The sequence below is a fragment of the Sciurus carolinensis genome, chromosome 3 (assembly GCF_902686445.1).
Source record: "Sciurus carolinensis chromosome 3, mSciCar1.2, whole genome shotgun sequence".
NCBI lineage: Eukaryota > Metazoa > Chordata > Mammalia > Rodentia > Sciuridae > Sciurus > Sciurus carolinensis.
In genome coordinates this window covers 43,938,975-43,963,810 of record NC_062215.1, presented here as the reverse complement: position 1 = coordinate 43,963,810, position 24,836 = coordinate 43,938,975, and the positions used below count along the sequence as shown (strand labels likewise).

At 45.9% G+C, this 24,836-nt stretch overlaps 1 protein-coding gene across 1 annotated transcript in view; it reads left to right on the top strand.

Annotated features, from left to right (window-relative positions):
* Lrrc75a (leucine rich repeat containing 75A) overlaps positions 1-24,626 on the top strand; it is a 39,466-nt gene extending 14,840 nt beyond the window's left edge. The window contains exons 2-4 of the mRNA XM_047546430.1: positions 15,058-15,186; positions 21,416-21,531; positions 23,124-24,626. Coding sequence (XP_047402386.1) covers positions 15,058-15,186; positions 21,416-21,531; positions 23,124-23,661 — 783 coding nt within the window. The 3' untranslated portion in view covers positions 23,662-24,626. The remainder of the gene's footprint in view (positions 1-15,057; positions 15,187-21,415; positions 21,532-23,123) is intronic.
* The last annotated feature ends 210 nt before the right edge of the window (positions 24,627-24,836 follow it).

The following is a 24,836-nucleotide window of genomic DNA, read 5'->3' as shown; positions in this document are numbered from 1 at the left end:
TGGACCTCTGCAGGACAGCCCTCCCTGGCAGCATCTGGCTGGCATCAGCTGGGGTCTAAAGGTCATCTCCTTGGGCACCAGGCTTTATGGTTCTCTGGGAGTGGTAGACACTAAGGCCATCTGCCCTTGAGAGGACCTTCAAAGCTAGGACCAGGGGTGGGCCACACTCACCCTAGACATGAGCAGGGTGAGGAGACCTCACCTTCAAACAGGGCTCCCAGGCACTGGTGTTGCCTTTAGGGAGAGGGTAGTGTGGTGGTTGCTCATGTTACCTTTACCAGTTTGCTTTGTTTTGGTGGTTCCCAGACCTAAGCAGTGGACCTCTGCTCCTAACTTAATAGTCCTCCCTCTTCTAATAGGCCAGTGTTCCCATTCCCAGGGCAGGAACTTCCCCTCCTAGCCTCTGCAGGGCAGACCCTTCACCCCTTGTTCTTGGGGGTGTGTTTGTGCAAATGCACGTGCAAGGGCAGGTGCACATGCATACACACACACACACACACACACACACACACACAGAGGCTACTTAAAACTATGCATTTTGAGAAACACAACATTAGGTGATTCTTTTTATTTATTAACTGTACTAGGGATTGAACCCAGGGGCACTTTACCCCTGAGCTACATCCCCAGCCTTTTTTTTTTTTGTGGTCACGCAGGATATAAAACCCATGACCTCCTATATCCCTGGGTTCCCCCAGCCAACTTAACGATCTTGAAGTGATTTTCTAAATTTAACATCCAGTTTTTTTGTTTGTTTTTGATACTGGGGATTGATACAGGGGTGCTTAACCACTTATCCACAACCCCTGCCCGCCCTTTTTATATTTTATTTTGAAACAGGGTTTCACTAAATTGCTTTGGGCCTCACTAAATTGCTGAGACTGGCTTTGGACTTGAGATCTTCCTGCCTCAGCCTCCAGAGTTGCTGCGATTATAGAAGTGTGCTACCACACCCAGCCCATATCCGGTTTTATTTATAAGTTTATGAACACCCATCATAGCCCGGCACAGTAGCGCACACCTGTAATCTCAGCAGCTCTGGAGGCTGAGACAGGAGGATTGTGAGTTCAAAGCCAACCTCAGCAACTTAGCAAGGTGCTAAGCAACTCAGCAAGGCCCTGTCTCTAAATATAATATAAAAAAGGACTGGGGATGTGGCTTGGTGGTTAAGTGCTCCTGGGTTCAGTCCCTGGTACCAAAAGAAAACAAAAAACATAAACACCCATCCTACAAAAGCAGAACTTTCCCTGGTTCCACTATAGCTGTTAAATTTTAATAAATTCAGCTTATAAATGTGACTAGGAAGTTCTCTGGCATGTTTCAAAACTTATAAATTTGACCAAATCATTCTTCAGGGCTTAAAATCATAAACCTGGGAGGCTGGCAGTGTAACTCAGTGGTGGAACACTTGCCTAGCATGCACAAGGCCCTGGGTTCCATCCCCAGCCCCCCACACAGATAATAAACCTAAAATCAGTAATTCTCACTTACTCATTTTAAATTGGAATTGGAAGGTCCATCTTGAGGTGCCAACTTCTCTTGAACTTTACAGATGTGTGAAATATGAGACTTACACATTCCTAAGCCTACTTGAACTTGATTTACTTCCATTATCTCTCTGTTTAATTCTAACCCTTTCTGGGTTAAGGCCACCCTATCACTGAGGAAGTAATTCTGGTCTAGAACAAACCAGCCCTTGGCTCTCCCTGTGCCCACCTCCAGTGGGTGATTCAGCCCATGGGCTTCTGGAACAGTGACTTGTTTCCTCTTTCTGATCTTCAGTCCTAATCCACATCAAGTCCCTCTTCCTCCTCCCCCCACATCCAGAGGACTTCATGACTGGACTGGATTTTGTTTATTGCTTGATTCTTTTAGCATTCTTCTCCTGATCTTCCTATCTCTCAGGCCTCACCTCTATCACCTGTTTAACAGAATCTTCTTGATGCCAGGATCTTGTTAGCCAGCTTTTCATTGCTGTAACAAATATCCAAGATAATCAACTTATGAAGAAGAAAGTTTTGTTTGGGCTCACAGTTTAGAGGTTTCACTCCATGATCAGTTGGCCCCATTGCTTTGGGCCTGTGGTAGTATATCATGTTGGGAGCACGTAGCAGAGCAAAATAGTTCATCTCATGATCTGAAAGTGAAAAAGAGAGGAGGAAGGGAACTGGGATCCCACTTTAAGGGCAAACCCTCAATGACCAGGAGACCTGCCACCAGATCCATCCTCTTTAAGTTCCACCACCTCCCCATAGCACCACAGGTTTGGGACTAAGCCTTTAATACGTGGGCATATGGGAGACACTTATTCAAACCACAGCACATAAAATTTACCATCTTAACCATTTTAAGTGTATAGTTAGTGGCATTAAATCCTTTCACACTCTTGAGCAGCCATCACCACCATTCATCTCCAGAACTTTTTCGTCTTCCCAAACTGATAACCCTATGCTCCCCCACCTCCACCCGAGCCCCTGGCAACCACCATTATACTTTCTACCCCAAGTAATATGCCTCTCTAGGTACCGCATACAGGTGGAATCATACAGCAATTGTCCTTTCATGTCTGGCTTATTTCACTTAGCATACTGTTTCAAGGTTCATCCATGTTAGAGCATGTGTCAGGATTTTCTTCCCCTCTTATTTTTAAATTTTCTTTCTTATACTGATCTGGGAGCCATCTTGGGGCAAGTGGTCCTACAGGAAGTATTTCTGACCAGCCCAGCCCCCATGTGGGACAGACAGCAAAGGAGAGTATGTCAGGGATACATGCACCCACAGAAGACCCAGGGCTGGTGGAGACAGAAAGTGGATTTCTGCAGTGCAGTCTCTTGGCTGGGGTCTGCAGTAGAGGAAGAGAGAAAGATCCCAGTCCTCTTTCCTGCTCTTGTCTCCCTTTTGCTTGCTATATTCCCTGAGGAAAGTGCGAACTTGGTCTCAATCCAGTGTCTTGGTTTTCTAGAGCTGATGTAACAAATTACTCCTAACTAGATGACTTAGAACAATACAGATCTGTTTCTTCATGGTTCTGGAAGCCAGAAGTCTGAAATCAGGGTATCAACAGGGCTGCTACCCCTTCAAGACGCTCCAGGGAATGTTTCGATCTTTCACTCTTCCAGCTTCTGGTTCTTCCTCCGCCTCACATCACTGCCTCCTGTCTCTTAAGGACACCTGTATTGGATTTAGGATCTACCTGGATAAACAAGGATGCCGTCATCTCCAGAGTCTTAAATTAATCATATCTGCAAAGGCCATTTTTCAAAATGAGGTCACCTTCACAGGTTCCAGGGATGAGGGCATGGGCATGTCTTTGGGGAACCACCATGTAGCTCCCTACATCCCACATCTATTTGCTGCATTCGGTGTGTTCATATACCCCCAGCATCCTCTCCCTTGGGACACTTAAGATTCTGCCCTTCCTCCTGAGAAACCACTGTCTTCCTAAAGAAGCAAGTTTTATGGGCTACAGCCTCTTTAACTCTGAGATGCCCTGGCTTCTCTCCCTGGTGGCTTCCTCAGGCTGTGTTTCCCTAACAGCACCTGACATTTCCCTTCCTTCCCCTGGGATTCCCCTGAAGGCAAGCTAGAATGTCACAGGGAAGGACATGGGAGTTCAGGCACCCAGCTGCTGCCCAGTATTCCCCAGGCTTGTGCCCTTCCTTAGGAGAAGCAGCCTAGGCTTTCTAGAGCCAGGAGGAGGAGAGGCAGCTCTGTTCTGCTTCCTGCTTACCCTCTGGACTCTAATTAATTTCTCTCTGGTGGGCTGGGTTTGATTACAACCTCATTAAGTAGCTTTGCACATTCGGGCTCTGGTGGTTTCAATATTGAAGCTGTCTACCTTTGCTGGTTAATATTCAGAGCTCACTGCCTCCTTTCTCTGGGCTGTGTTATAGCAGAAACTGTGGAGTCATGCCTAGAGGAGAGACAAACGCCAGCTCATTTCCCACAGGGCCTTCCTTCTGGGAGTGGGTATAAATCCTGGGATTTCAAAGGGAAGGGGAGAGTTGAAGTTTAAAATAGAATATGCCTGGCAGCCCCCTCTGTGGCTTCTCCCAGCAGTCCCCTCACACACCTCAGGGGACACCCCCCCAAAAAAAAGACATTCAGAGGACACTGAAAACAAAGACAGGTGGACAGTCTGAGAGGAACCTCCACTCACTGTCAGACAGATGGAGCTGGTCCAAGAAAGAACCAATCCAGGCTTCCCTCAGGAATGTGAAACCTCCTCCCCCAAAACAGTAGGAAGCCGCTTTCTCCCTCATTTTGAGGATTACACTAATTAGAAAGTCAGGCAACTGGCCCTATACCACGCAAGTGATGATTTGGGGATAAGAAGAGTGCTGCCCCCACCCTCCCTTTCTCATCCTCTCCCAATCCTGTCTGCATCCATTTCTTGAGAACAGGCTTCAGAAATTACCAAGCTGGAAGGGGAGAGAAGTTGATCTAAGAAGTGTGGCTCCTGTCCACACCTGTCTCACATCCAGCATGGCCCGTGGGCTCTGCCAGCGACAGGAAATGTCCTGGAGGCGCTATAGCAGATTTCTGTGGAGTCCACTTGCATTTGTTGGAGATCCAGGTGGGGGGTAAGCCAAGATTTGCCTCTCAATTATCTAATGCCTGAGGCACAGCCCAGGGCTGGTCTCCTTCAGCAGGCCTGATCCTGTAGAACTGGATTCAGCTCTTACCCAGGGAGGCAGCCATGAGGACAAGGACTGACTAATAAGACATGGATCTCTCAATTTCTCCTTCAAGGGTGAGCAAGTGGGGAAAGGAAAAACAAAGTGGACGTAGGATAAATGCCATGGAAGCTGAACCCTGACCTCTGAAATTGATCTATGGCAGGATGTGCAAGAAATGAACTTGGTAGGAAAAGAACAAAAGGCCACAAATAGAGGCCAAGCAGAGATGGAAAAGAAAACCAACAGGATGAGATGAAGAGGGAGATTAATAAGCAAATAGAATTACAAGGAAATGAAATGCAAGCAACTTGCAGTCTTTATTGGTGGCAGTGAAAGTAGTGAGGATGCCGTGGAATGTGAATTCAGTGGTGTGGAAGATGAATTTGAGACCCCCTAATAAAAGCACATTATTGAAAAAACGTGAAAAAGATAAAGGCAAAGATACTGAGAGCGTATGATTTTCCTCCTGAACATACATGTTAAATAAAAGTCCACATTTGTCGATAGAAAGACCCTAACATTGCAGGTGAATTAAAAGAAAACAGATTCACCACTAAATACATAGTGGCAAAAAATCTTTTTAAATTCGTTTTACAGTGCTGGGGATTGAACCCAGGGCCTCAAGCATACTAGGAAAGCACTCTACCACTGAGCAAATCCCCCAGCCCGGTGGCAAAAAGTTTCAGTAACCAGCCAGGTGTGGGCAGCAAGACCCTAAGCAACTTAGGCCCTGTCTCAAAATAAAAATAAAAAGGACTGAGGTTGTATTCAGTGGTAAAGTGCCCCTGGGTCCAATCCCCAGTACCAAAAGAAAAAAAGTTAGTAACCAAGTATCACAAATGGTGGGGGGTGGGGGGGGGGGGGCAGATATACATGCACCCTCCTATCTCCAGGTGTCTGTGTTTGCCTACCTTGGTCTTGGGCCCATTTTTTTTTCTTTTAAATTGTAAAATATATACAATATTAACTTTATTATTTTAACCATTTTTAGGTGTACAGTTCAGCAGTGTTAATTAAGTACATTCACATTGTGCAAGCAGTCTCTAGAATCTCATTTTGCAAAGATGAAACTCAATACCCATTAACTATTAACTCCCCACTCCACCTTCCCCAGCCCTTGGCAACCACCATTCTATCCTGTCTCTGAGTTTGACTACTCTAGGAACCTTGTAAGTGGAACTGTGCAATACATGTCCTTCTGTGATTGGCTTATTTTACTCAGCATAAGGTCTTCAAGGTTCATCCACATTGTAGCATGTGTCAGAATTTCCCTCCTTTTTTTTTTTTAAATTTTATTTTATTTTATTTATTTATTTATTTACTTTTATCTTTTCTAGTCCAACCATTTTTATTTCACAAATGAAACAGATATATACTGTCTTTGAATGTAATAAGCCAATGTGAAACAAAGACCAGAGCTAAGCCCATACTCCCAGGCCTGTGTTTTTTTGTTTTGTTTTGTTTTTTGTTTTTTCTTTATTTTTTTTTTATTATTGTACACAAATGGGATACATGTCGTTTCTCTATTTGTACATGGCGTAAAGGCATACCATTTGTGTAATCTCCCTCCTTTTTTAAGGTTGTATAATTTTCAACCGGGGATTGAAACCAGGACCTCTTACATTCTAGGCAAGTGCTCTACCACTGAGCTGCATCCCCAGTCCAAGGCTGTACAATATTCCATTGTATATATATATATCACATTTCGTTTATCCATTCATCTGTCAGTGAACATTTGGGTTGCTTCTACCTTTTCGCTCTTGTGAATGCCACTCCTATGAACATGAGGGTACAAATATATTTTTGAGACCCTGCTTTCAATTCTTTGGGATGTATACCCAGAATTGCTGGACTTTATGGTAATTCTGTTTGATTTTTTTGAGAAACCCACACCATTTTCCACAGTGGATGCACCATTTCACATTCCTACTAGCAATGCACAAAGGTTCCATTTTCTCTACTTTTTGACCAAACTTTGCCATTTTCTGGGGGTTTGGGGGAACTTTTTAGATCTGAGAACTAGGTTAGCCAGAGAAGATAAATTGATTTGTACTAGGAAGAGAAAGGAACTAAGCAGCAAGAGTTTATGTGGTGATGATGAGAAGCTGAGGGACAATTGGGGTGGTTAGATACAGGGAAGGATTTAGGGGACATCACAAATAGGATGCTCATTTGATGATTTTAAAATATTGTTGCAAAGATATCAATTGCCATCCAGGTGTGGTGGCACACATCCGTAGTCCCAGAAACTTGGAAGGCTGAGGCAGGAGTATTGCAAGTTCAGGGACAGCCTGGGCAACTTAGCAAGACCCTGTTTTAAAATTTTAAAAAGGGTAGGGGTTGTAGCTCAGTAGTAGAGTGCCCTTGGATTCAATCCTCCAAAAAAAAAAAAAAAAAAATCAACTGCATTATAGGCTACATTGTATGTTGAACTGACATTCCAAGAAAAGGAATAGTGTGCTAGGACCTTCCAGGAAATAGCTGGGGTCTAATAGCAAAAACAGCCTTACAGGAGCCTGGGATTGAAAAGGCAACTAAAAAAACAAAAATCCAACAGCCTCAAAACCTTCTACATTACTGAATACAAGAAGGCAGCCAAGTAACATACAGTGTCCATTTGTTTTTGTTTTTTTGGTACTGGGGCTTGAACCCAGGGGTGCTTTACTTATCCCCTGTCCTTTTTAATTTTTATTTTGAGACATGATCTTGATAAGTTACTGAGGGTCTCCTAAAGTGGCTGAGGCTGGCATTAAATTTGCAATCTTCTTGACTCAGCCTCCAGACTCACTGGGCTTATAGGCATGTGCCACTGTAGCCAGCAAAATACAACATTTTGAAGAGCATTTCTATCAGGCCAGGTTGTCTTCAGGTATGATTTCAACATAAAGAAATCTTGACATAATTTAGAGCTCAAAAAAGAAACCATCTGTGTATTCTTTCTGGGGGTAAAGCAAGTACCTAGTGATTGATGTTCCTTAGCAGTACAGTACAAGGTAGAGGTCTGAATGTCACTGTGGGAAGGTTTTGAGAAACAAGGAGCAGCTTTGAGCATGTACACTTAGTGCCAGTAATGTGTACATGTGTATGCTAACCTGAGTGCAAAATGCCAGATATGATCATCGAAAGGGTCATTTTCACATTTGAAAAATAATAACCGTAACCAGGATCTAAAATCCCCAGTTATACCAATAAAGACTAAGAAAGGAAGGGAGCTGGTCCACAGGCAAGTGTTGAAATTCCCAGGTGACCCTCCACTAGGGTTCTAGGTCAGTGCTATGGTTTGGATGTGGTTTGTCCGCCACCAAAACTCAAGTTGCTGTAATCCCAGTGGCTCGGGAGGCTAAGGCAGGAGGATCAAAAGTTCAAAGCCAGACTTAGCAATTTAGCAAGGCCCTGAGCAGTGTAGAGAGACCATGTCTTAAAATTTTAAAAATAAAAAGAGCTAGGGTCATAGCTCAGTAGTAGAACACTTGCCTAGCATATGTGAGGCACTGGTTTCGATTCTCAGCACCACATATAAATAAATTAAATAAAGGTCCATCAACAACTAAAAAAGCATTTAAAAAAAAAAAAAGGAGGGAGGGGGCTGGGGATGTGGCTCAGTGGTTAAGTGCCCCTGGGTTCAATCCCTGCTACAAAAAAAAAAAAAGCCTCAAGTTGAAGTTCATCAATGTAGAAGTGTTGAGAGATGGGGTCTTAAAGAGGGATAATTATCTTTCTTGAAAGCCTAGACAAGTTCTCTTGGTAATAGATAAGTCCTCTCAAGAGCAGTTTATTGTAAAACAGGTCAGTCACCTTGTCCCCTTCTCATTTCTGCCCACTCCAGCTCACCACTCTCATCAGCACACCGCCATTTGATACTGGCCACCCAATCTTCAACTTCCCAGTCTCTAGAAGCATAAGTCTCTTAACGTTAAATATTACCCAGTCTCAGGTATCCTGTTAATAGCAACACAGAATGAACTAAGACAGTTTCCTGGATTCTCGTGCTGGTGGTACCAGCTCTCCATTGCTAAGTAGAAAGTCAGGGCCCCAGTCCTTGGTTGATGTTTCTCCTTCTCCCAGACACCCTATGTGGGACTGGGTCTCCCGTGGGCCCCCCAGTACCACCACATAAGCTTTGTCTGCCTAAACAGTGTGCTTCACTGGAGTGGGGGTAATAGGAGACAGGAGAGATGAAGCCAGCTCTGTGTCCATAGGAGTTTTCTCAGGATCCAAAGGGAAGACCTAGAAAGTTAAACCCATCCCGGGGGGACCCCTTTCCTAACTTGACCCCCTATGCTTCCTTAGCCCCTTTCTTCCTGTTTTTGGGGATCAGGATCCTTTTATAATCTTTGAAATTATTGAGAATGTCAAAGGGATTAGATCATATCTAATGTGAGTTACAGAAATTATAACAAAAGGATTTTAAGGAATTGTTCACTTTTTAAAAATTAATAATAAGGGAGAGGGAGATCTTGATCAAAGGATATATAAATACAATTAAATAAGAGGAAAAGTAAAGTTCAGAATAGGCATCTATATAGACAGAAAGTAGGTAAGTGGAGCCAGAGTCAGGGAGGATTAAGTTAGTGGTTATGGGGTTTCTTTTTTGGATGATAAAAATGTTCTAAAATTGATTTTGGTGATGGTTGCACAAATCTGAGCATACTAAAAAACATTTGTTGTACACTTCCTTTTTTTTTTTTTTAATCATCTTGGGGATTGACCCCAGGGATCTTCTACCACTGAGCTACATCTCCAGTCCTTTCTATTTTTCATTTTGAGACAGGGCCTCGCTAAATGGCTGAGACTCACTTTGAACTTACAATCCTCTTGTCTCAGACTCCTGAGTTGCTAGGATTATAGGCATATGCTACAGCACCCAGCAAAATATAACTAAATTTTCCAAAAGAAAATAGATAACATAAAAAGAAAGGTGCCAGGCCCAGTGGTGCACACCTGGAATCCTTGCCTCCTAAGTTAGGATTGCAAGTTTGAGGCCAACCTGGGCAACTTAGCAAGAACTTGCCTGTAAAATAAAAAGGCCTAGGGATGTAGCTCAGTGGTAGAGTGCCCCTGGGTTCAATCTGCAGTACTGTAAAAAGAAGAAGGGGGTATTGTTTTATAGTCTGGGGAATCTCTCATGTCCAGCTTCCTAGCAAGACAGTTCTTTTCTCAGGCCTGCCTCCTTGACACTCGGCCTGTTGCAACAGGTTGTTTTGGTTGCTGCCTATGAAGAAAATCTAGTGTCACACAGATTATGTCATTGGAAAAAGGTCCTTTCAGAGCTGCAAAAGGGTCTGCAGGGCCCTCTCCTTGAGATCTTTAGACTACACTTAGGGAAGTGCTGTTCCGATCTCCCTGATGAATTCCTACTCACCTTTTGAGAGCCTTTACCCCTTACCCCGGCCATCATCTCATCCCATCTTAACAAGTTCCCAAAACTGGTTATTCAAACTCACATCATATTGGCTCCACTTCTTTGAGATGTCTTGTGTGGCCTTGGCGAATAGGGTCTAGGAGTTCAGGGAGCAGCTAGTGACTCACGGTCAGGCCGCCACACCCTCTGAGAATACCTCCTGCCAGCAGTGACTCAAGCGCATTTGATGATTAATAATAAGCTCCCAAACTTACTGAGAAAGAACAGTCCTTGTTTGTAGTTCCTGGAGATGGTACCATTTAGACCCAGAATGAGGAGGATGAGATTTTCCTCCATGCCTCCTGTTTGGGCAAACCACCCTCTCCAAGGCAGAGCAGAGCACAAGGAGCCCCCATGGGGCAGCATTGATAGAGACCCTGGGGCTCCTGCAGCCTCCTAAGACACCCTGAGGGTCTGGTTAGCTTCTCCCCTTCATACCCACCCTGGGGGCAGCCCAATGGGCAGTGAGACCATCATCTTCAGTAAAATGGCTTAGAGGAGGAATTGCTAGAAGACACCAAAGAGGCTGGAGTGACCTGTGATCCCCAGGATGCTGAAGTGCCTTAAAGCAACACAAGTGTTCTGTGGAGCTAGGCAGGGTCAAAATAAAGAAATAAAGCAATGAGGTGTGCAGCAGCCTTTGCCCTGCCCCTATCTGATGTTCCCTGTTGTTGTCTGCAACCTTTGGGAGCCCCACCCCAGCTGGAATTCACAGGGAGTGCCTTAGCCATGACTCCATCTCCCAGAATGCCATCCTGGCAGACCCTCTCCTTCAAAGCCCATCCTTCCTTCCCACTACCCCCATCAGGCAACAACTGCATGAAACCAGACACCTCTATGGAAAGAAATCCACTGTCAGCACTAAGGCACCAGGGCACCCAGGTGATAGGGAGGACAGAGGAGACTCCAGGAGAATGGGCTCTAGGGAAGGCTACTTTGTATCTTTTCAGACCTGCCAAACCCCTGGGTTAGCCAGTGGCCTTTTCTTGGTCCTTCCAGAATGGGATGACTTTAGCTTGCCTGGAAGTGTTGTGGAGCTAGTAGAAACACAACAAACTGAAGCAAACACCTAGTACTGCGTTTTCCAACTTTTCTTTAGCAATGGAGCTACACTTGTTTGTTTGAAGCCAAGATATATTCTGCTGAAAACCACAACCTGCAGTCTTGCTGACTCCTCTAGCCTCCCTCTTTTCTACCCTAGTCCCTACCTGCCAGCCTCAAGACCATCAGATACAGTTTGATTACTGTTGTGGTTTGCCTGCCCATTTCACAGATGCAGAAACAGATCCCAAAAGCAAGGTCTTCTGTTCACAGACTTGTAGTGAGGCGGAGACCTAGGGCCTGAGACCACTAGGTATCAAGGGTACACACAGCTGGCATGATCCACTACCACAGAGGAACAGCACAGCTTTTAGGATATACTAAAAGAAAAATAACCCCATGCCTCTGACCTTCCCATGTTGCATCTGGCCATGGAGATCACCACCCGTCTGCTTTTACCCTGTTCCTCTGCCGTCCTGTCCCCAGGAAGAGGAGCCTTGAGCTCTAAGCAGGGGTCTGCCTGGGAAGCTGGATACTGGGTTATGGCCCTTTTACTACCTTGGCCTTCTGAGACCCTACAATATAAGCCCTTCGACTTGAGGCCTTCCTGTATTCCCAGCCTCCTCCTGCCCCAGGCAGAACAGGGACATATCTGCATATTCCTGAGTAATAGTGTATGTCTTGGGATCCCATGTGTCCACACCACCCAGACACAACCTCGGGACCTTGAAGCCAGCATAGACTTCGTGCACAATGTTGCATATCCCAACTCTCCTGCTCTGACACCCTTGTTTTTCTGGAAAGTTCATGCTTTTTGATTAATCCTCAGATGTGTCTGTGGTCCAGAAAGGTAAAGAACTACTGCATGGGAAAGAAGGAACTCCTCAGGCCCACGGAGAGGAAGCAGAGGGGAATAGGTGAGGTAGAGGAGACTCTGGTCTCTACCAGAGGCTTTAACTATGTTACTTACTTTTGTTTCTCTCACTGACTTGTGATGCTAGGGTGACTTCCCCCATTTTATGAATGAAGAAACAGACTCAGTGATGTTACATAGGTTGCCCCTGGACATGCATCATAGCTGAGGGACTGAACAAGCCATAGTGGGGAAAGAGTTCAAGGCAAGTGTTACACTTGGTTCTGCAAAGGATCCAGTTCTGGAACTTGGCAGAAGCTCTTTCCACTCATCTATGCCTCACCTTGGGTCCCTAGATCTAGGTTCCCAAGAAACTATTTCAGCCATCAGAGAACCTGGCACAGGGCATTACAGTTTGTCTCTCAGATGGAAAACAAAGCTCCCAAAACTGGCCCCTTGGTATTCTCATTGAAACTTGAGTGAAGCCATTATAAGGGGTAGGGAGCAGAGTGCCCCCTAATCACTGTAGGTAGGACTCGGCCAATACCCCTTCACCCCTCTGGATTCATCTAGCAGAGACTGTTCGTGTTTCTTTCTCTCTCTCTCTCTCTCTCTCTCTCTCTCTCTCTCTCTCTCTCTCTCTCTCTCTTTATTTTATTTATTTATTTATTTATTTTTGGTACCAGGAATTGAACCCAGAGGCACTTAACCTTAACCACTGAGCCACATCCCCAGGCTCTTTTCTATATTTTATTTACAGAGAGGGTCTCACTGAGTTGCTTAGAGCCTCACTTTCATCCTGCCTCAGCCTCCCCAGTTTCTGGGATTACAGATGTGTGCCACTGGGCTCAGCAAGATTATTCTTTGCTCTTAGAATTATCAGCCTCCAAACCACTGGGCAACATCCCTACCCTCCAGCACCTCCTCCCAGCTTGCTCCCAGTAGTGAATAAGAGCAGATGTAAGCCTTGCAGAACAAGCCTAGGCTTACTCAACCCCACCATTCCTGAAATTGTGACAGCTAAAGATGTCAGCATATCTGGGCTTCCATTTCTTCACCTGTCAATCAGGAATGATGATGTGCTGCCCACTTCCTTATAGGGATTTCTAGTACTCACATGGGGAAGATGTTTAGAAAAGTTCTGAATATGTATCCTAGGAATTCAGAAGCCTGAGGTAGGAGGATCTCAAGTTCAAGATCAGGCTGGGCAACTTAGCAAGACCCTGTTTCAAATAAATTAAGAAGGGTGGAGGATGAAACTCAGTAGTAGAGTGCCCCTGGTACCCAGTACCACAAAAAAGGCGGTTGGTGGGGGCAGTCTGAATATTCCATTTAATGTCAGGTAAACCCCAGGTGGAAATCAGCTAGTCACTGCCACATTTCCTGTCCAGGGCCCATGAACTTTTAGTGTTTAGTCTAAAATTCCAGGGTAGATAAAGCATGTTTCTTCACTTTTTTAAAGCAAAGAACTCCATATTGAGCTCCCACTAACCAAACTTAGTTGTATTTGGGAGACCTACCATTTTCCTGGCATTAGGGTTTAAGCAGCTCAGAACAGTTGGAACAGAGCCCTTGGATCCCAGTCCACACTGGACAACTAACTGCTCTGGGGTACACCCATGGTGGCCCTTACTGGCAGGGTCTCTGCACAGTCCTTGGAGCTGGAGGCTCTCTGTATGTAGTGCCCCCTGTAGGAGGAAAAAAATATCTTTTCCACATGCATCCTAAAGTTCATAGCTGAAATGTCTATGATAAAAAAGAGATTCACAGCCAAGCACAGTGGTTCACACCTGTAATCCCAGCAACTCAGGAGACTGAGGCAAGAGGATCACAGGTTTGAGACCAGCCCCTGCAACTTAATGAGACTATCTGAAAAAAAAACACAAAAAAGAGCCTGGGATATAGGTGGTACAGCACCTCTGGGTTCAATCCCCAGGACCACAAAAATAATAATAATTCACAAGAGGAAAGAAAGCATACAAATATATATAAGATTTACATGACATGGGAACCTTCAGAAATAAAGCCCCAAAGATGGGTTGGGGGTATGGCTTAAATCCATGTAATTTTGTGGACAGTCATGCAGAAGTCTCACCAGAGGACAAAAGGGTATAAACTAATGGTGATAAGCTGGCGGAGAATCAGAAGGCCTGTTTATTCAGATTCTCCTTGGTATCTCTGTTTTCAAAAATGAAGACATTCCTTCCCTTCTCATAGAGGAATGATGGAATGATGTCATGATCTACTATAAAAGGTGAAAGAGTTCTTTTCCCACCTGCTACAGGGAAGAAGGGTGGGGGAAGAAACTTTTCTGCTTCTGCTGTTTTCTCAAATGGCACTATGCCATATACTAGGGTAACATGTCCTGAGCCTTGTCACTCCCAAACCCTTGTCCCTCCTCAGACCAGGAAACAAGCTCTGCTCCAGCAGTTCTGCCACTGCCCTGTGTCCCCACTCACTTCCATCCCTCTCATCTCTCATTAGGAAGACCCCACTTAATATCTCTCTGTGGGGGCCCTGATGGGGTTTTCTTCTAGGTGCCTGGCAGCAACTTGAAGAAGGAACCTTACAACTCAAAAACCTCCAAGGCAAAGAACACTGAGGTTGGGTCACCTACAGGATGAGCAGTCAGAAGAACCTCAGAAGCAGGGGTTGGGGGAGAATAAAAATCAAAACACTGTCCTGACGCAAGGCAGAGATGTTTGTTGTGTATGCTGGTTCCTAACTCTGCCCTCATGGAGAAGCACTACCAGGGTTAAGGACAGCCGCCCTTAGCTTCATCCTCCTGGAAACCAGAGAGGCAGTCTGGGGAGACTATCTTGGGAGAGGTTCACAAATCAGGATCTGCATGAACTGTGGCGCTCAGGAGCCTACAGATATGGGTCCCTCTTCCTCACCTGGAAGATAAAGAGATAGGTAGGGGCTTATTCTGGTCCCGAGGGATGTTGTGTAGATGCTTCCTTGCCAGGACTCTTGGGAAGGCTGTGCTGCCTCCAGAAGCTGCACCTATTTCTCCTGGGAATGCCAGATGATACCTGACCTCTGGGAATTTGTCCCTAACCTCTGGACATCTACTCTTACAGGATCTGGGCATGGAGTCAACCTCACTGGATGATGTTCTGTATCGCTATGCCAGCTTCCGGAACCTGGTGGACCCCATCACACATGACCTTATCATCAGCCTCGCCCGCTACATCCACTGTCCCAAGCCGGTACGGTGGTAGTGGTCTGAGCCAGCCAGGTCTTGGGGTGTGAAATGGGCACCATTCTGGGCAGAGCAACTTAGGGCCCAAGGAGAATGAGCCCTCTCCTGCAGGCACCAAGAAGGTGGGCCCAAGGTGACCCCTCAAAGGCACTATCAGCACAATTGAGTTTTATTGGGCTTATGTGGCAAATTCATTATCAATTTTTTTTGTTAATTTAAAATAATCCCTGCCAAGTGCAGTGGTGCACACCTGTAATCCCAGCAACTTGGAGGCTGAGGCAGAAGGATAACATGTTCCAGGCCAGCCTCAGTAGCTTAGCAAGGCCTGTCTCAAAATAAAAAAGGGCTGGGGATGTGGCTTAGTGGTAGAGTATCCTTGAGTGGTAGAGTTTAGTCTCCAGTACCAAAAAATAATAATAATAAGCCCTATATTCCACTGAAAAATTGGAAACTTCATCATGAGACTCTCATTCCTACAGAGCTACAGCTGAGCAGCCATCCTGTTACTGCACAAAGACATGCTAGAGAGGTGGCCAAGATGGAGGAGGCAGGAGATAGTTAAAATACAGCCCTCTTTCTCTGTCCAACAAGCCATGGGCATGGGTACAAGAAGTGTCCGCCTAGAGTGGGCTTTTCCTTATTGCACAAAAATACCATATAAGTCTAGCAGTGGCCTTACCTTGGGATTTTCCTGTTTGCTTCAGTCCTCACCACTCCCAGAATTATCTTCAACTCTGAGGTAGGGTGTCATTCATGTTATGCCACTTCACTCATGTCCCTTTCTTGCTTGACCCTAGGGAGCTAGTAGTCTCCAGACTTTAGATTTGTTGCTCAGCCAGGCACAGTAGCATGTGTAATCCCAGCAACTTGGGAGGCTGAGGAAAGAGCATCTCAAGTTCAGCAACTTAGCAAGACCCTGTCTCAAAGAAAAAAATTAAAAGGACTGTGGGGGCTGGGGTTGTAGCTCAGTGGTAGAGCGCTTGCCTGGCATGTGTGGGGCACTGGGTTCAATCCTCAGCTCCATGAAAATAAATTTTAAAAAAGGTATTGTGTCCATCTACAACTAAAAAAAAAAAAAATCTGGGGATGTAGTTCAGTGATAAAGAACCCCTGGGTTCAATCCCAGTACCCACCCCAAAAATTGCACTCAACCTCTTCTGGATGGTGCTACCAGCTCCAGGGTCTAGTCTGGCTCACCCAGATCTGTGCAGCAGGATCCTGGGTGTTGTTTTGGTGCCTTCCCTCCTGACCCTCAGTTTTCAACAACTTCTAAAAGAAGTACTTCATCCATGATAGCAGCAGGAAATCAGAGCAGGAGCAAGGGATATGGGAAGGAAGCATCCCTTCTCAGAGTAGGATCTAGGATAAGAGTAGGGAGCTGGTGTTCTAAGGTTATTCCTCTTTTAGCCTGTTCCACAATAACCCAGGAAGGTGGGACTTCACTCAAGGAACCGGAAGCTCCCAGGACCAAGCCCTATCTGTGGTTTTGTCTAAGGCCTTTTGTCTGGCTTCTGGGGTTATAGGGCTGACTTCAGAGGGCTGGGTATTGGCCAGGATTAGGATGGGAGGCAGCAGACAGCAGGAATGCTGGCCTCAAACAGGAGACAGTAAGAAAATCCAGTAATGAGATTGGTGGACTTAGAACTCAGGGACTGGTAAAGAAAGCCAGTTGGTGCCAAAGGCCACAGAGAACCAACCAGCTGTCTGGAACCACCCCAGCCTCATTCAGACTGATCTAACCTAGGGAAACAGGAAAGTATCCGTAATGGAACTATGGAGAGCGTTTGAAGGCACCAGACCACTGCATTTTCTAGAACAGGAATTGAATTAGCTTACATGTGAGAGGAATGACAGGTATATGCTATCAAAAAACATAGGAAAGGGGCTGGAGTGGTGGCTCAGTGGTGGAGCACTTGCCTAGCATATGAGAGGCACTGGGTTTGATTCTTAGCAATGCATATAAGTAAATAAAAACAGAGGTTCATCAAAACTAAAAAAAAAAAAAAAATTAAAAAAACATAGGTTAGCTATAATTTTTATGCGCATGAGAGTTGAGGAAAACAAAATTCAGTTAATGTAGTGATCTGGAAAAGGTTATACCTCACCTCAGAGCTGCAGGGGTTTGGGGCCCATGCAGTTGCCTGATGCTGATCAGGACATGGGAAGTGGTTAACTGCCCTTGTTAGGGCCCATGAGATAGAACCAGGCAGAGCTAGGAGAAGAGGGCCCTGGGTAGGCGCTGGAGGGTCCATATGTGCTGTTAGTTCAGGTTGCAATAGAAAGTACCATAAGCTGGAGTGCTTGTAAACAGAAATTTACTTTGCACAATCTGGAGGCTGGAAGTTGGAGATCAGGGTGTCTGATGAGTGGTCTCTTATTGGTCACAGACTTCTGTCTTGTGTGCTCATTGTCCCAGTTTAGCCAATGAGACTGAGGTTCCCTGAATTTCTCTCAATCCAGAGCCTTGACCTGTGCACAGCTACCCCCTTGTGGCGTAAGTGGTGCATTGACACCCTTCTTTTACTTCTTTGTTCTCTTCTTTTAAGGCTCTGCTGCCCAGGTCCAGAGAAAGGGTGGAGGGAAAGACTATGCCACCCCCCCACACACCCCCACCCCCCCACCCGCTTTTGGAATCCTGGAAAGTGGTTGGAGGAGGAGCCAGAGATAAGGAACTCAGTTCTCAGCTTTGGACCAGCTGCTTCAGGAGACTGGCAATGTTCTGTCCTGGGACATCCTGGGAATGTTAGGGAGGCCACTTGATCCCACCCACTGCTTTCCCACTTTGGCTGTACAAGGGAATCACTTGGGAAAATGGTTTAAGATCCCCATGTACCAGCTGCCCATCCATCTCCATTGTCATATCCCATTTTCATATCCTATTGTTTTGCCTCCAACATGGGCATCCACCATGACCCTATACCCAAGCCTGTGCTGCTTAAGGCCTTCTTATTTGAGATCTAGTGGCCTCCATGGTTATCTGGTGCCCACAGCTCCTGCTTCTTTGTACCTTCTCCATCTCCCGTGTGTGCAGTATTCCCCCTGCTTCACCCTTAGCATATTCCTGTCCACTCCATGTGACTAGACTAAGTAAGAATCTGAGTCTAGGAATCTGATGTCAACTCCAGAGGTTGTCAGTGAGATTGCCTAGAGTGCCATGCAATTCCTGTTTATTTATCAACCAGGCTGCAGCACCACATGCTTCTACTCCCAGTGACTCGGCAACTTAACAAATGCTGTCTCAAAATTAAAAGGGCTGGGGATATAGCCTAGTGGTAGATGGACTTTGGGTTCAAATCCCCATATATATGTGTGTGTGTGTGTGTACACACATACAGAGAGAGAGAGAGAGAGCACGCAACAGGTGGTCTGTAAAAGATGCCATCCAGTCTGAGCCCTCCCTTGCCTCCCCGATTCCTGTTCTCTTTTATTGTTTCCCCATCAGCCCTGCCTGGCCCTATGGACTTTAGTTTTCTCCTTTCCTCCTCTGTGTAATGACGATGGTAAAAGATTTATTCTTTTTTTATCAGCTGGGTTTGTGGCTCAGTGGTAAAGCACTTGCCTAGCATATGTGAGGCCCTGGGTTCAATCCTCAGCACCACATATAAATAAATAAATTACATTAAGGTATCATGTCCATCTACAATTAAAAAAAATTTTTGTAAAAAGAATTTACTCTTTTAGAGTATGGGAATTCATGCCATAAAGTTCTAGCATAACACCTGGTGTGCAGTAATCCAGGTGAGGGAATGATAGAGGCCTGGACCAAAGTGGTAGCCAAAAGTGGCCAGCCCCCAGATTCTCACCTGCTCCCGTGCCACATAACACACACACAGTCTGTTCCCTCATTCAGGGATGCCTCATGTTTCCTTTCTCCCCCTAAATCATTGATCGGTTTGCTCTTAAAGCCCAGCTCAAATATGAGCCTTGGCAGAAGTAATCTTTACCCTGTAGAGGTTTAGTGTGTTCATTCTGATCTTAAGAGTATAGCACAACACATCCATTCCTCTGTTTCTACAAGAGATTGGTTTCAGGACCCCCTGCAGACACCAAAATCCACAGATCTTCAAGTCTTATATAAAATGGTCTTAATATTTTTCCATATTGCCTATGCATAGCCTCCTGTATGCTTTAAATCATCTCTAATTACTTATAATACCTAATACAAGGTAAATACTATATAAATAATTATATTACATTGTTAGAGAGAAATGACAAAAAAAAATTGCACATATTCAGAATAGACACAAGTTTTGTTTTAAATATCTTTGATCTGTACTTGGGCTATTTATTTAGCAGGCAATCCTAGAGCAATTACTATGTGCTGGGTGACATAAAAACACTGTACAAGTAGTAACTCATTTAATCCTCCCAGAACCCCTGTGAGGTTAGTACCGTTATCTCTTCACAGATGAGTGTTGGAAGCAGAGAGGTCAATGATTTGCCCCAGGCCACATAGGAGGAGACAAAGCCAAGACTGAATCCACACAATTTGGCCTGAAGTCCACACTCATTTTATTTAAATGGTGCTAGGAATTGAACCCAGGGTTGCTTAGCCACTGAGCCACATCCCCAGCCCTTTTTTGTATTTTATTTAGAGTCCGGGTCTTTTAGAGTTGCTTTAGGACCTCACTAAGTTGCTGAAGCTGGCTTTGAACTCACAATCCTCCTGCCTCAGCCTCCCAAGCTGCTGGGATTACAGGCATGCACCACTTGCACCCAGCCCCAAGTCCATATTCTTAACTACTTAATATGCTGCTTCTCTATTATCAAAGTGATGATGGCAATCCTAATTTAAAAGCTAGCCATGCATTTATGCATTGCACCTTGCCACATTCCCATTGGTGTCCACGAGAGCCTGAGCACTTGCTGGCTCTCTGAACCATCTGGCAGGAGCCCACTCTTGGCCACTCACACCCCTAGGCCCCTTCCACCTGGCACAAGTCTGGCACATGGGGCTGCTGACTGGAATCACATGGAATGGAACTGGAATCTTTCTGGTACCTTTCTGCTGCAATTAACCCAGTGTAGTCAGCTTGGCTGATATAAAAAAAATTAAATAAAATACAGATGGTGGCTTAAGCACAGAAATTTATTTTTCTCACTGTTCTAGAGGTCAGAAGTACAAATTGGCAGGATTGCTTTCTTCTGAGGCCTCTCTTCCTAGGCCTTCTCCCTGTATCTTCACATGGTCTTTCCTCAGTACCAGAGAGACTTCAGCTCCATCCAAAGTGATATCAATACAGCAGAGTCCCCTGTATCTGGTCTTTATCCCCGCCGCCAGGGGAGTATTGGGGATTGAACCCAGGGGTGCTGTATCACTGAGCTACATCCCCAAGCCCTATTTATTTTATTTCTAGAGAGGGTCTTGATAAGTTGCTGAGGCTGGCCTGGAACTTGTGATCCTCCTCCTTCAGCCTCCCAAATTGCTGGGATTACAGGCATGTGTCACTGGGCCCAGTGGTCCTAATTACATCTCATAAGGACAACAGCCATATTAAGACCCACCCATGACCTCATTTTTACCTTAATTACCTTGTTAAAAGCCCTGTGTCCGAAAACATTCACATTCTTCAGTATTGGGGGTTAGGACATCAACATAGAAATTTTGGAGGTACAAAGTTCAGCACATAACGCCTAGGGTCTCAAACTCAGATGCTGATGGGTCAGACAGGTAATACAGATGAAAGAATTTGGCTGAGCTAGATTTGGTCCTCTTTTATTTTCCCGCTTTTGGAAGAGACGGATAAAAATATTTCACTTTCCTCTTTACTGTGTGACATACAAGAATCAGGACATTTGCTCATGGCTGTAGCCAGCTTCTTAGAACAAGTGCCTGACAACTACTAAGTGCTCAATAAGTATTTGTTGAGCAAGTGAATGAATAGAATGGCCCTGGAAGTTGGGGAGTAGTAAGGGCTGTGATGAATCCCAGTCAAAGGGATTAGCTGGTGCTCACCACCAGCCAGTTATTGCTAGAATGCCTGGAATCCAGAATTTTTAAATATAAATCTTAATATTTTTATCAATGCACAAAAATTAAACCACTGTGCAGACAAGCTCATGCCCACTGCACCCTGCAAAGGGCACCCATCCAGGGCCAACAGAGCAGATATTCCTCTGCTCAGCCTCAGAGTGCTGTGCTTGTCCCAAGAAGACAAGAAGCCTGGGGAGGCAAGGGCCGGTGTACCTCTGTACCTGGTGCACTCAGGGTCCCGCACCTGTGGTTGCCTCTGCAGGAAGGAGACTCATTGGGCGCTATGGAGAAGCTATGCCGACAGCTGACCTATCACCTTAGCCCCCACTCTGAGTGGAGGCGGCACCGGGGGTTGGTAAAGAGGAAGCCACAGGCCTGGTGAGTGATGGTCCCCTGAGGCAGTTCCTCCATGCTTCTGCCCATCCCACTGTGATACCCTCCTAGGGTAGTGGGAAGAAGGGCTAAAGACAGTCAGGGGGTGGGGGTTGTCTAGAAGGCTGCCAGGAAGTGAGATCCAAAAGAACTTAAGGGTGGGAAAAGTAGCCAGGAGGGCATTTGAGGTGCATGTGAGGAGCTGGAAAGGGATCCTGGGTGTGTGAAGTGGGAGGTGGGGAATTAAGCCCCAGATGGGGTGAATAGAGAGGGAAGGGAAAGAACCTTGTCCATCTTGTTCACCATTATGACCCTAGTACCTAGAACAGTTCCTTGCACAGAGCAGGAGATTAATAAACATCTGTTAATGGAAAGAATGAGATAGGATTTCAAACTCAGGTCTGTTCGACTCAGGGGCTCAGCTGTTCACCACACTGTTGCCCTGGTGTGATGTGTCTGCTTTGTTAATAACACTGATAACAGAAGTCAACACTTACATCATGAACAAATGCCAGGCATTATTCCAGGCAGTTAAACCTCATACCTTGAAAGCTTTAATTTTAAGCTCCTTGGGTTAACCCCTTACCGGAAGCAAAATGAGCAAACTATGACCAATCTCCCACCTTCAGCAGACCCCAAGAACAAGGAATTACCTGGTTTTGCCAGGAAATCTGTGACCCCTGAGCTGCTGGTGTTAACATATGCTAATAGAACAAGCTGTAGCCCCTTCTACTCCCTCTCCTTTCCAGGGTTGGACCTCAGGGCTTGCCTAGGCACTTGGGAATGCAAAAAATGAGCATTTCACCACTGCCTGAGCCTTTGAGCCAATATACAGAGATGGATGGTGGGGAGGGTACACTCCCTATCATGCTGAGTAGCCTGGGCCCTGGCCCCAAAGCAAGGAGCAGGGGAAAAAAGATGGGCAAAAGCTGGCAGGGAATGGAAATAACACTGAACTTCCAGGAAGCAAGCAGCTGCCACCAGGTTCAGAGTCCTTGTGCCTCCCCTGCCTACAGTCTGCAGGCCTCTGCCAGAGTATCTTCCAACTGGTGGGGAAGATGGGCTCAAAAAAGGAGCTTCAGAGAGCCTTTGTGCCATTCTTGGGTCAGCTCAACTGCCACCCAAGAGTGGTGGAAACAGAAGCTCAGCCCAAGTGATCAATAATGACAGAAGTATTTATTCATCACTCCCCTACAGAAGGCACTGTTACATGCTTTGCATTTATTATTCCACTTAACAACCCTATGGTACTACTCTCTTATCTCCATTTTTGAAATAACTGAAGCCTCAAAGGTTAAGTAACTTAACTGGAGGTCAGAGTAGGAGGCAAAGGAGTCTAAGATGCAAACACAAGTAACACATGGACCTTTCCTTGTGGTCCTGCAGGAACACCAGCCTCAAACCATTCCACTGTTAGATGTCCAACAGTGCCAGGACACAAAATGTCCCTGTTTTCTCCTACTTCTGCATTTGCAGTTTGATCTGCAAGTTTGTGAAAACGATCCCTAGAATTAGCAAAGCAGAGGCTGGCTCCATGGTCGTGCCTGTCTCTGCCTCTCAGGGAAGTCTGCTTCACTTGCTTGTCTCTTCCCTTTCAGCCTTAAGGCTGTCCTGGCTGGGAACCCCCCAGACAACACAGTGGACCTGTCTGGCATTCCACTGACCTCCCGTGACCTGGAACGAGTGACCAACTACCTGCAGCGCTGTGGGGAGCAAGTGGACAGTGTGGAGCTGGGCTTCACAGGCCTCACAGATGACATGGTCCTGCAGCTGCTGCCAGCACTCAGCACCCTGCCACGCCTCACTACACTAGCCCTGAACGGCAATCGGCTGACCCGGGCTTTGCTGCGGGACCTTACTGACACCCTGAAGGACCCCAGCAAGTTCCCCAATGTCACGTGGATAGATCTGGGCAACAACGTGGACATCTTCTCTTTGCCCCAGCCCTTCCTGCTCAGCCTACGCAAGCGCTCTCCAAAACAGGGCCACCTACCCACCATCCTAGAACTGGGTGAAGGCCCAGGTAGTGGGGAGGAGACCAGGGAAGAGATAGTGGGCCAGGAGGACCCTGGAGGGGACCCTGTGTCGCTTGCCAAAGACCACCATGAAGGCAAAGATGTTGTGACTCAGACATGACATGGAAGTGGTAAGCCTCACCAGGGAGTCCTTGTGGAGCAGGATGGCTGAGACAAGTTAGGGGCTCCTCCCATCAGGAGGCTCAAGCTACAGCAGCCTCTCCAGACAGAAGAGCAGACCCTAGCACCTGGGAAAGGGGGATCAATGCACTATTTCCCTCTGGTCCTTTGAATCTCTTATAAATCCCAGCATCTGCCTTCTGGCTCCCAAGAACTTATCCACCCCGGCTCAAGGTTCATTACCCTTCAGCTCATCCCTTGGCCTCAGATTTGGAATAAGCATATGGCTTGGAGATGGAAGCTTTGAGCCAACAGCTTTCCCCAAAATAGCAGACAGGCCCCTGCCACCCAGGATTTCCCAGTTCTGCATTAACCTTGTCCTAGAGAGGAGCAAATTCTATCCAGGCGTTAAATGTCCAGCTGAGGTTGAAGCCTAGTTCTTACCTATGCTAAGCATGGATTGAAGGAAGGTTCTTTTCTTGCTGGGCCTCAGACCCAAGTTTCAGCCTCCATGACTCCAGGGACCTGCTAAAACTAGCTCTTACAGCTTAAGATATTTAGAGCATACTGCAGTGACAAGTGCCTGTGCACAGGCATGCATGGGAAAAGCTACCAGATATCCTGGTTCTTAGCAGGGTGACACACACCTGTAATCCCAGCTACTTAAGAGGCTGAGCAATTAGACTTGAGAGCCTGGCCAAAAAGGGTGTTGCTCAGTAGCAGTTACTTGTCTACCACTTGAGACTCGCTTCAACCTCCTAATCTGTGAAGACATTCTTGGGACCATGAAGCTGAAACTATGGCAGTTACCAAGAGAGCTGTTATAAATACCTAGAAGCCTCCTCAAACAAGGTTGTCCACTTCCCCTGTACTCCTGGCCAAAAGGCCCTACCAGTTTAAAAAAAAAAAAAAAAAAGGTTTTAAACAGAAGTAACCCCTAGACCCACATTCAGAGAGACTGGGAGCCAATCATTCTTAAAACCAGATTAAACCACAATACTGAGGCAAACACAAGCATAGGGAAGCAAAGCCTTACAAGATTGGCACTAGTAAGAATTGGACCCTGACCTCCAGGCAGATAGGCAAGATTATACCCAAAAAGGCAATTAGACTATGGGCTTAAGGGTTCTAGATGGTTATGTACAGCCAAGTCATGATCAAAATGCTCCAAGGAAT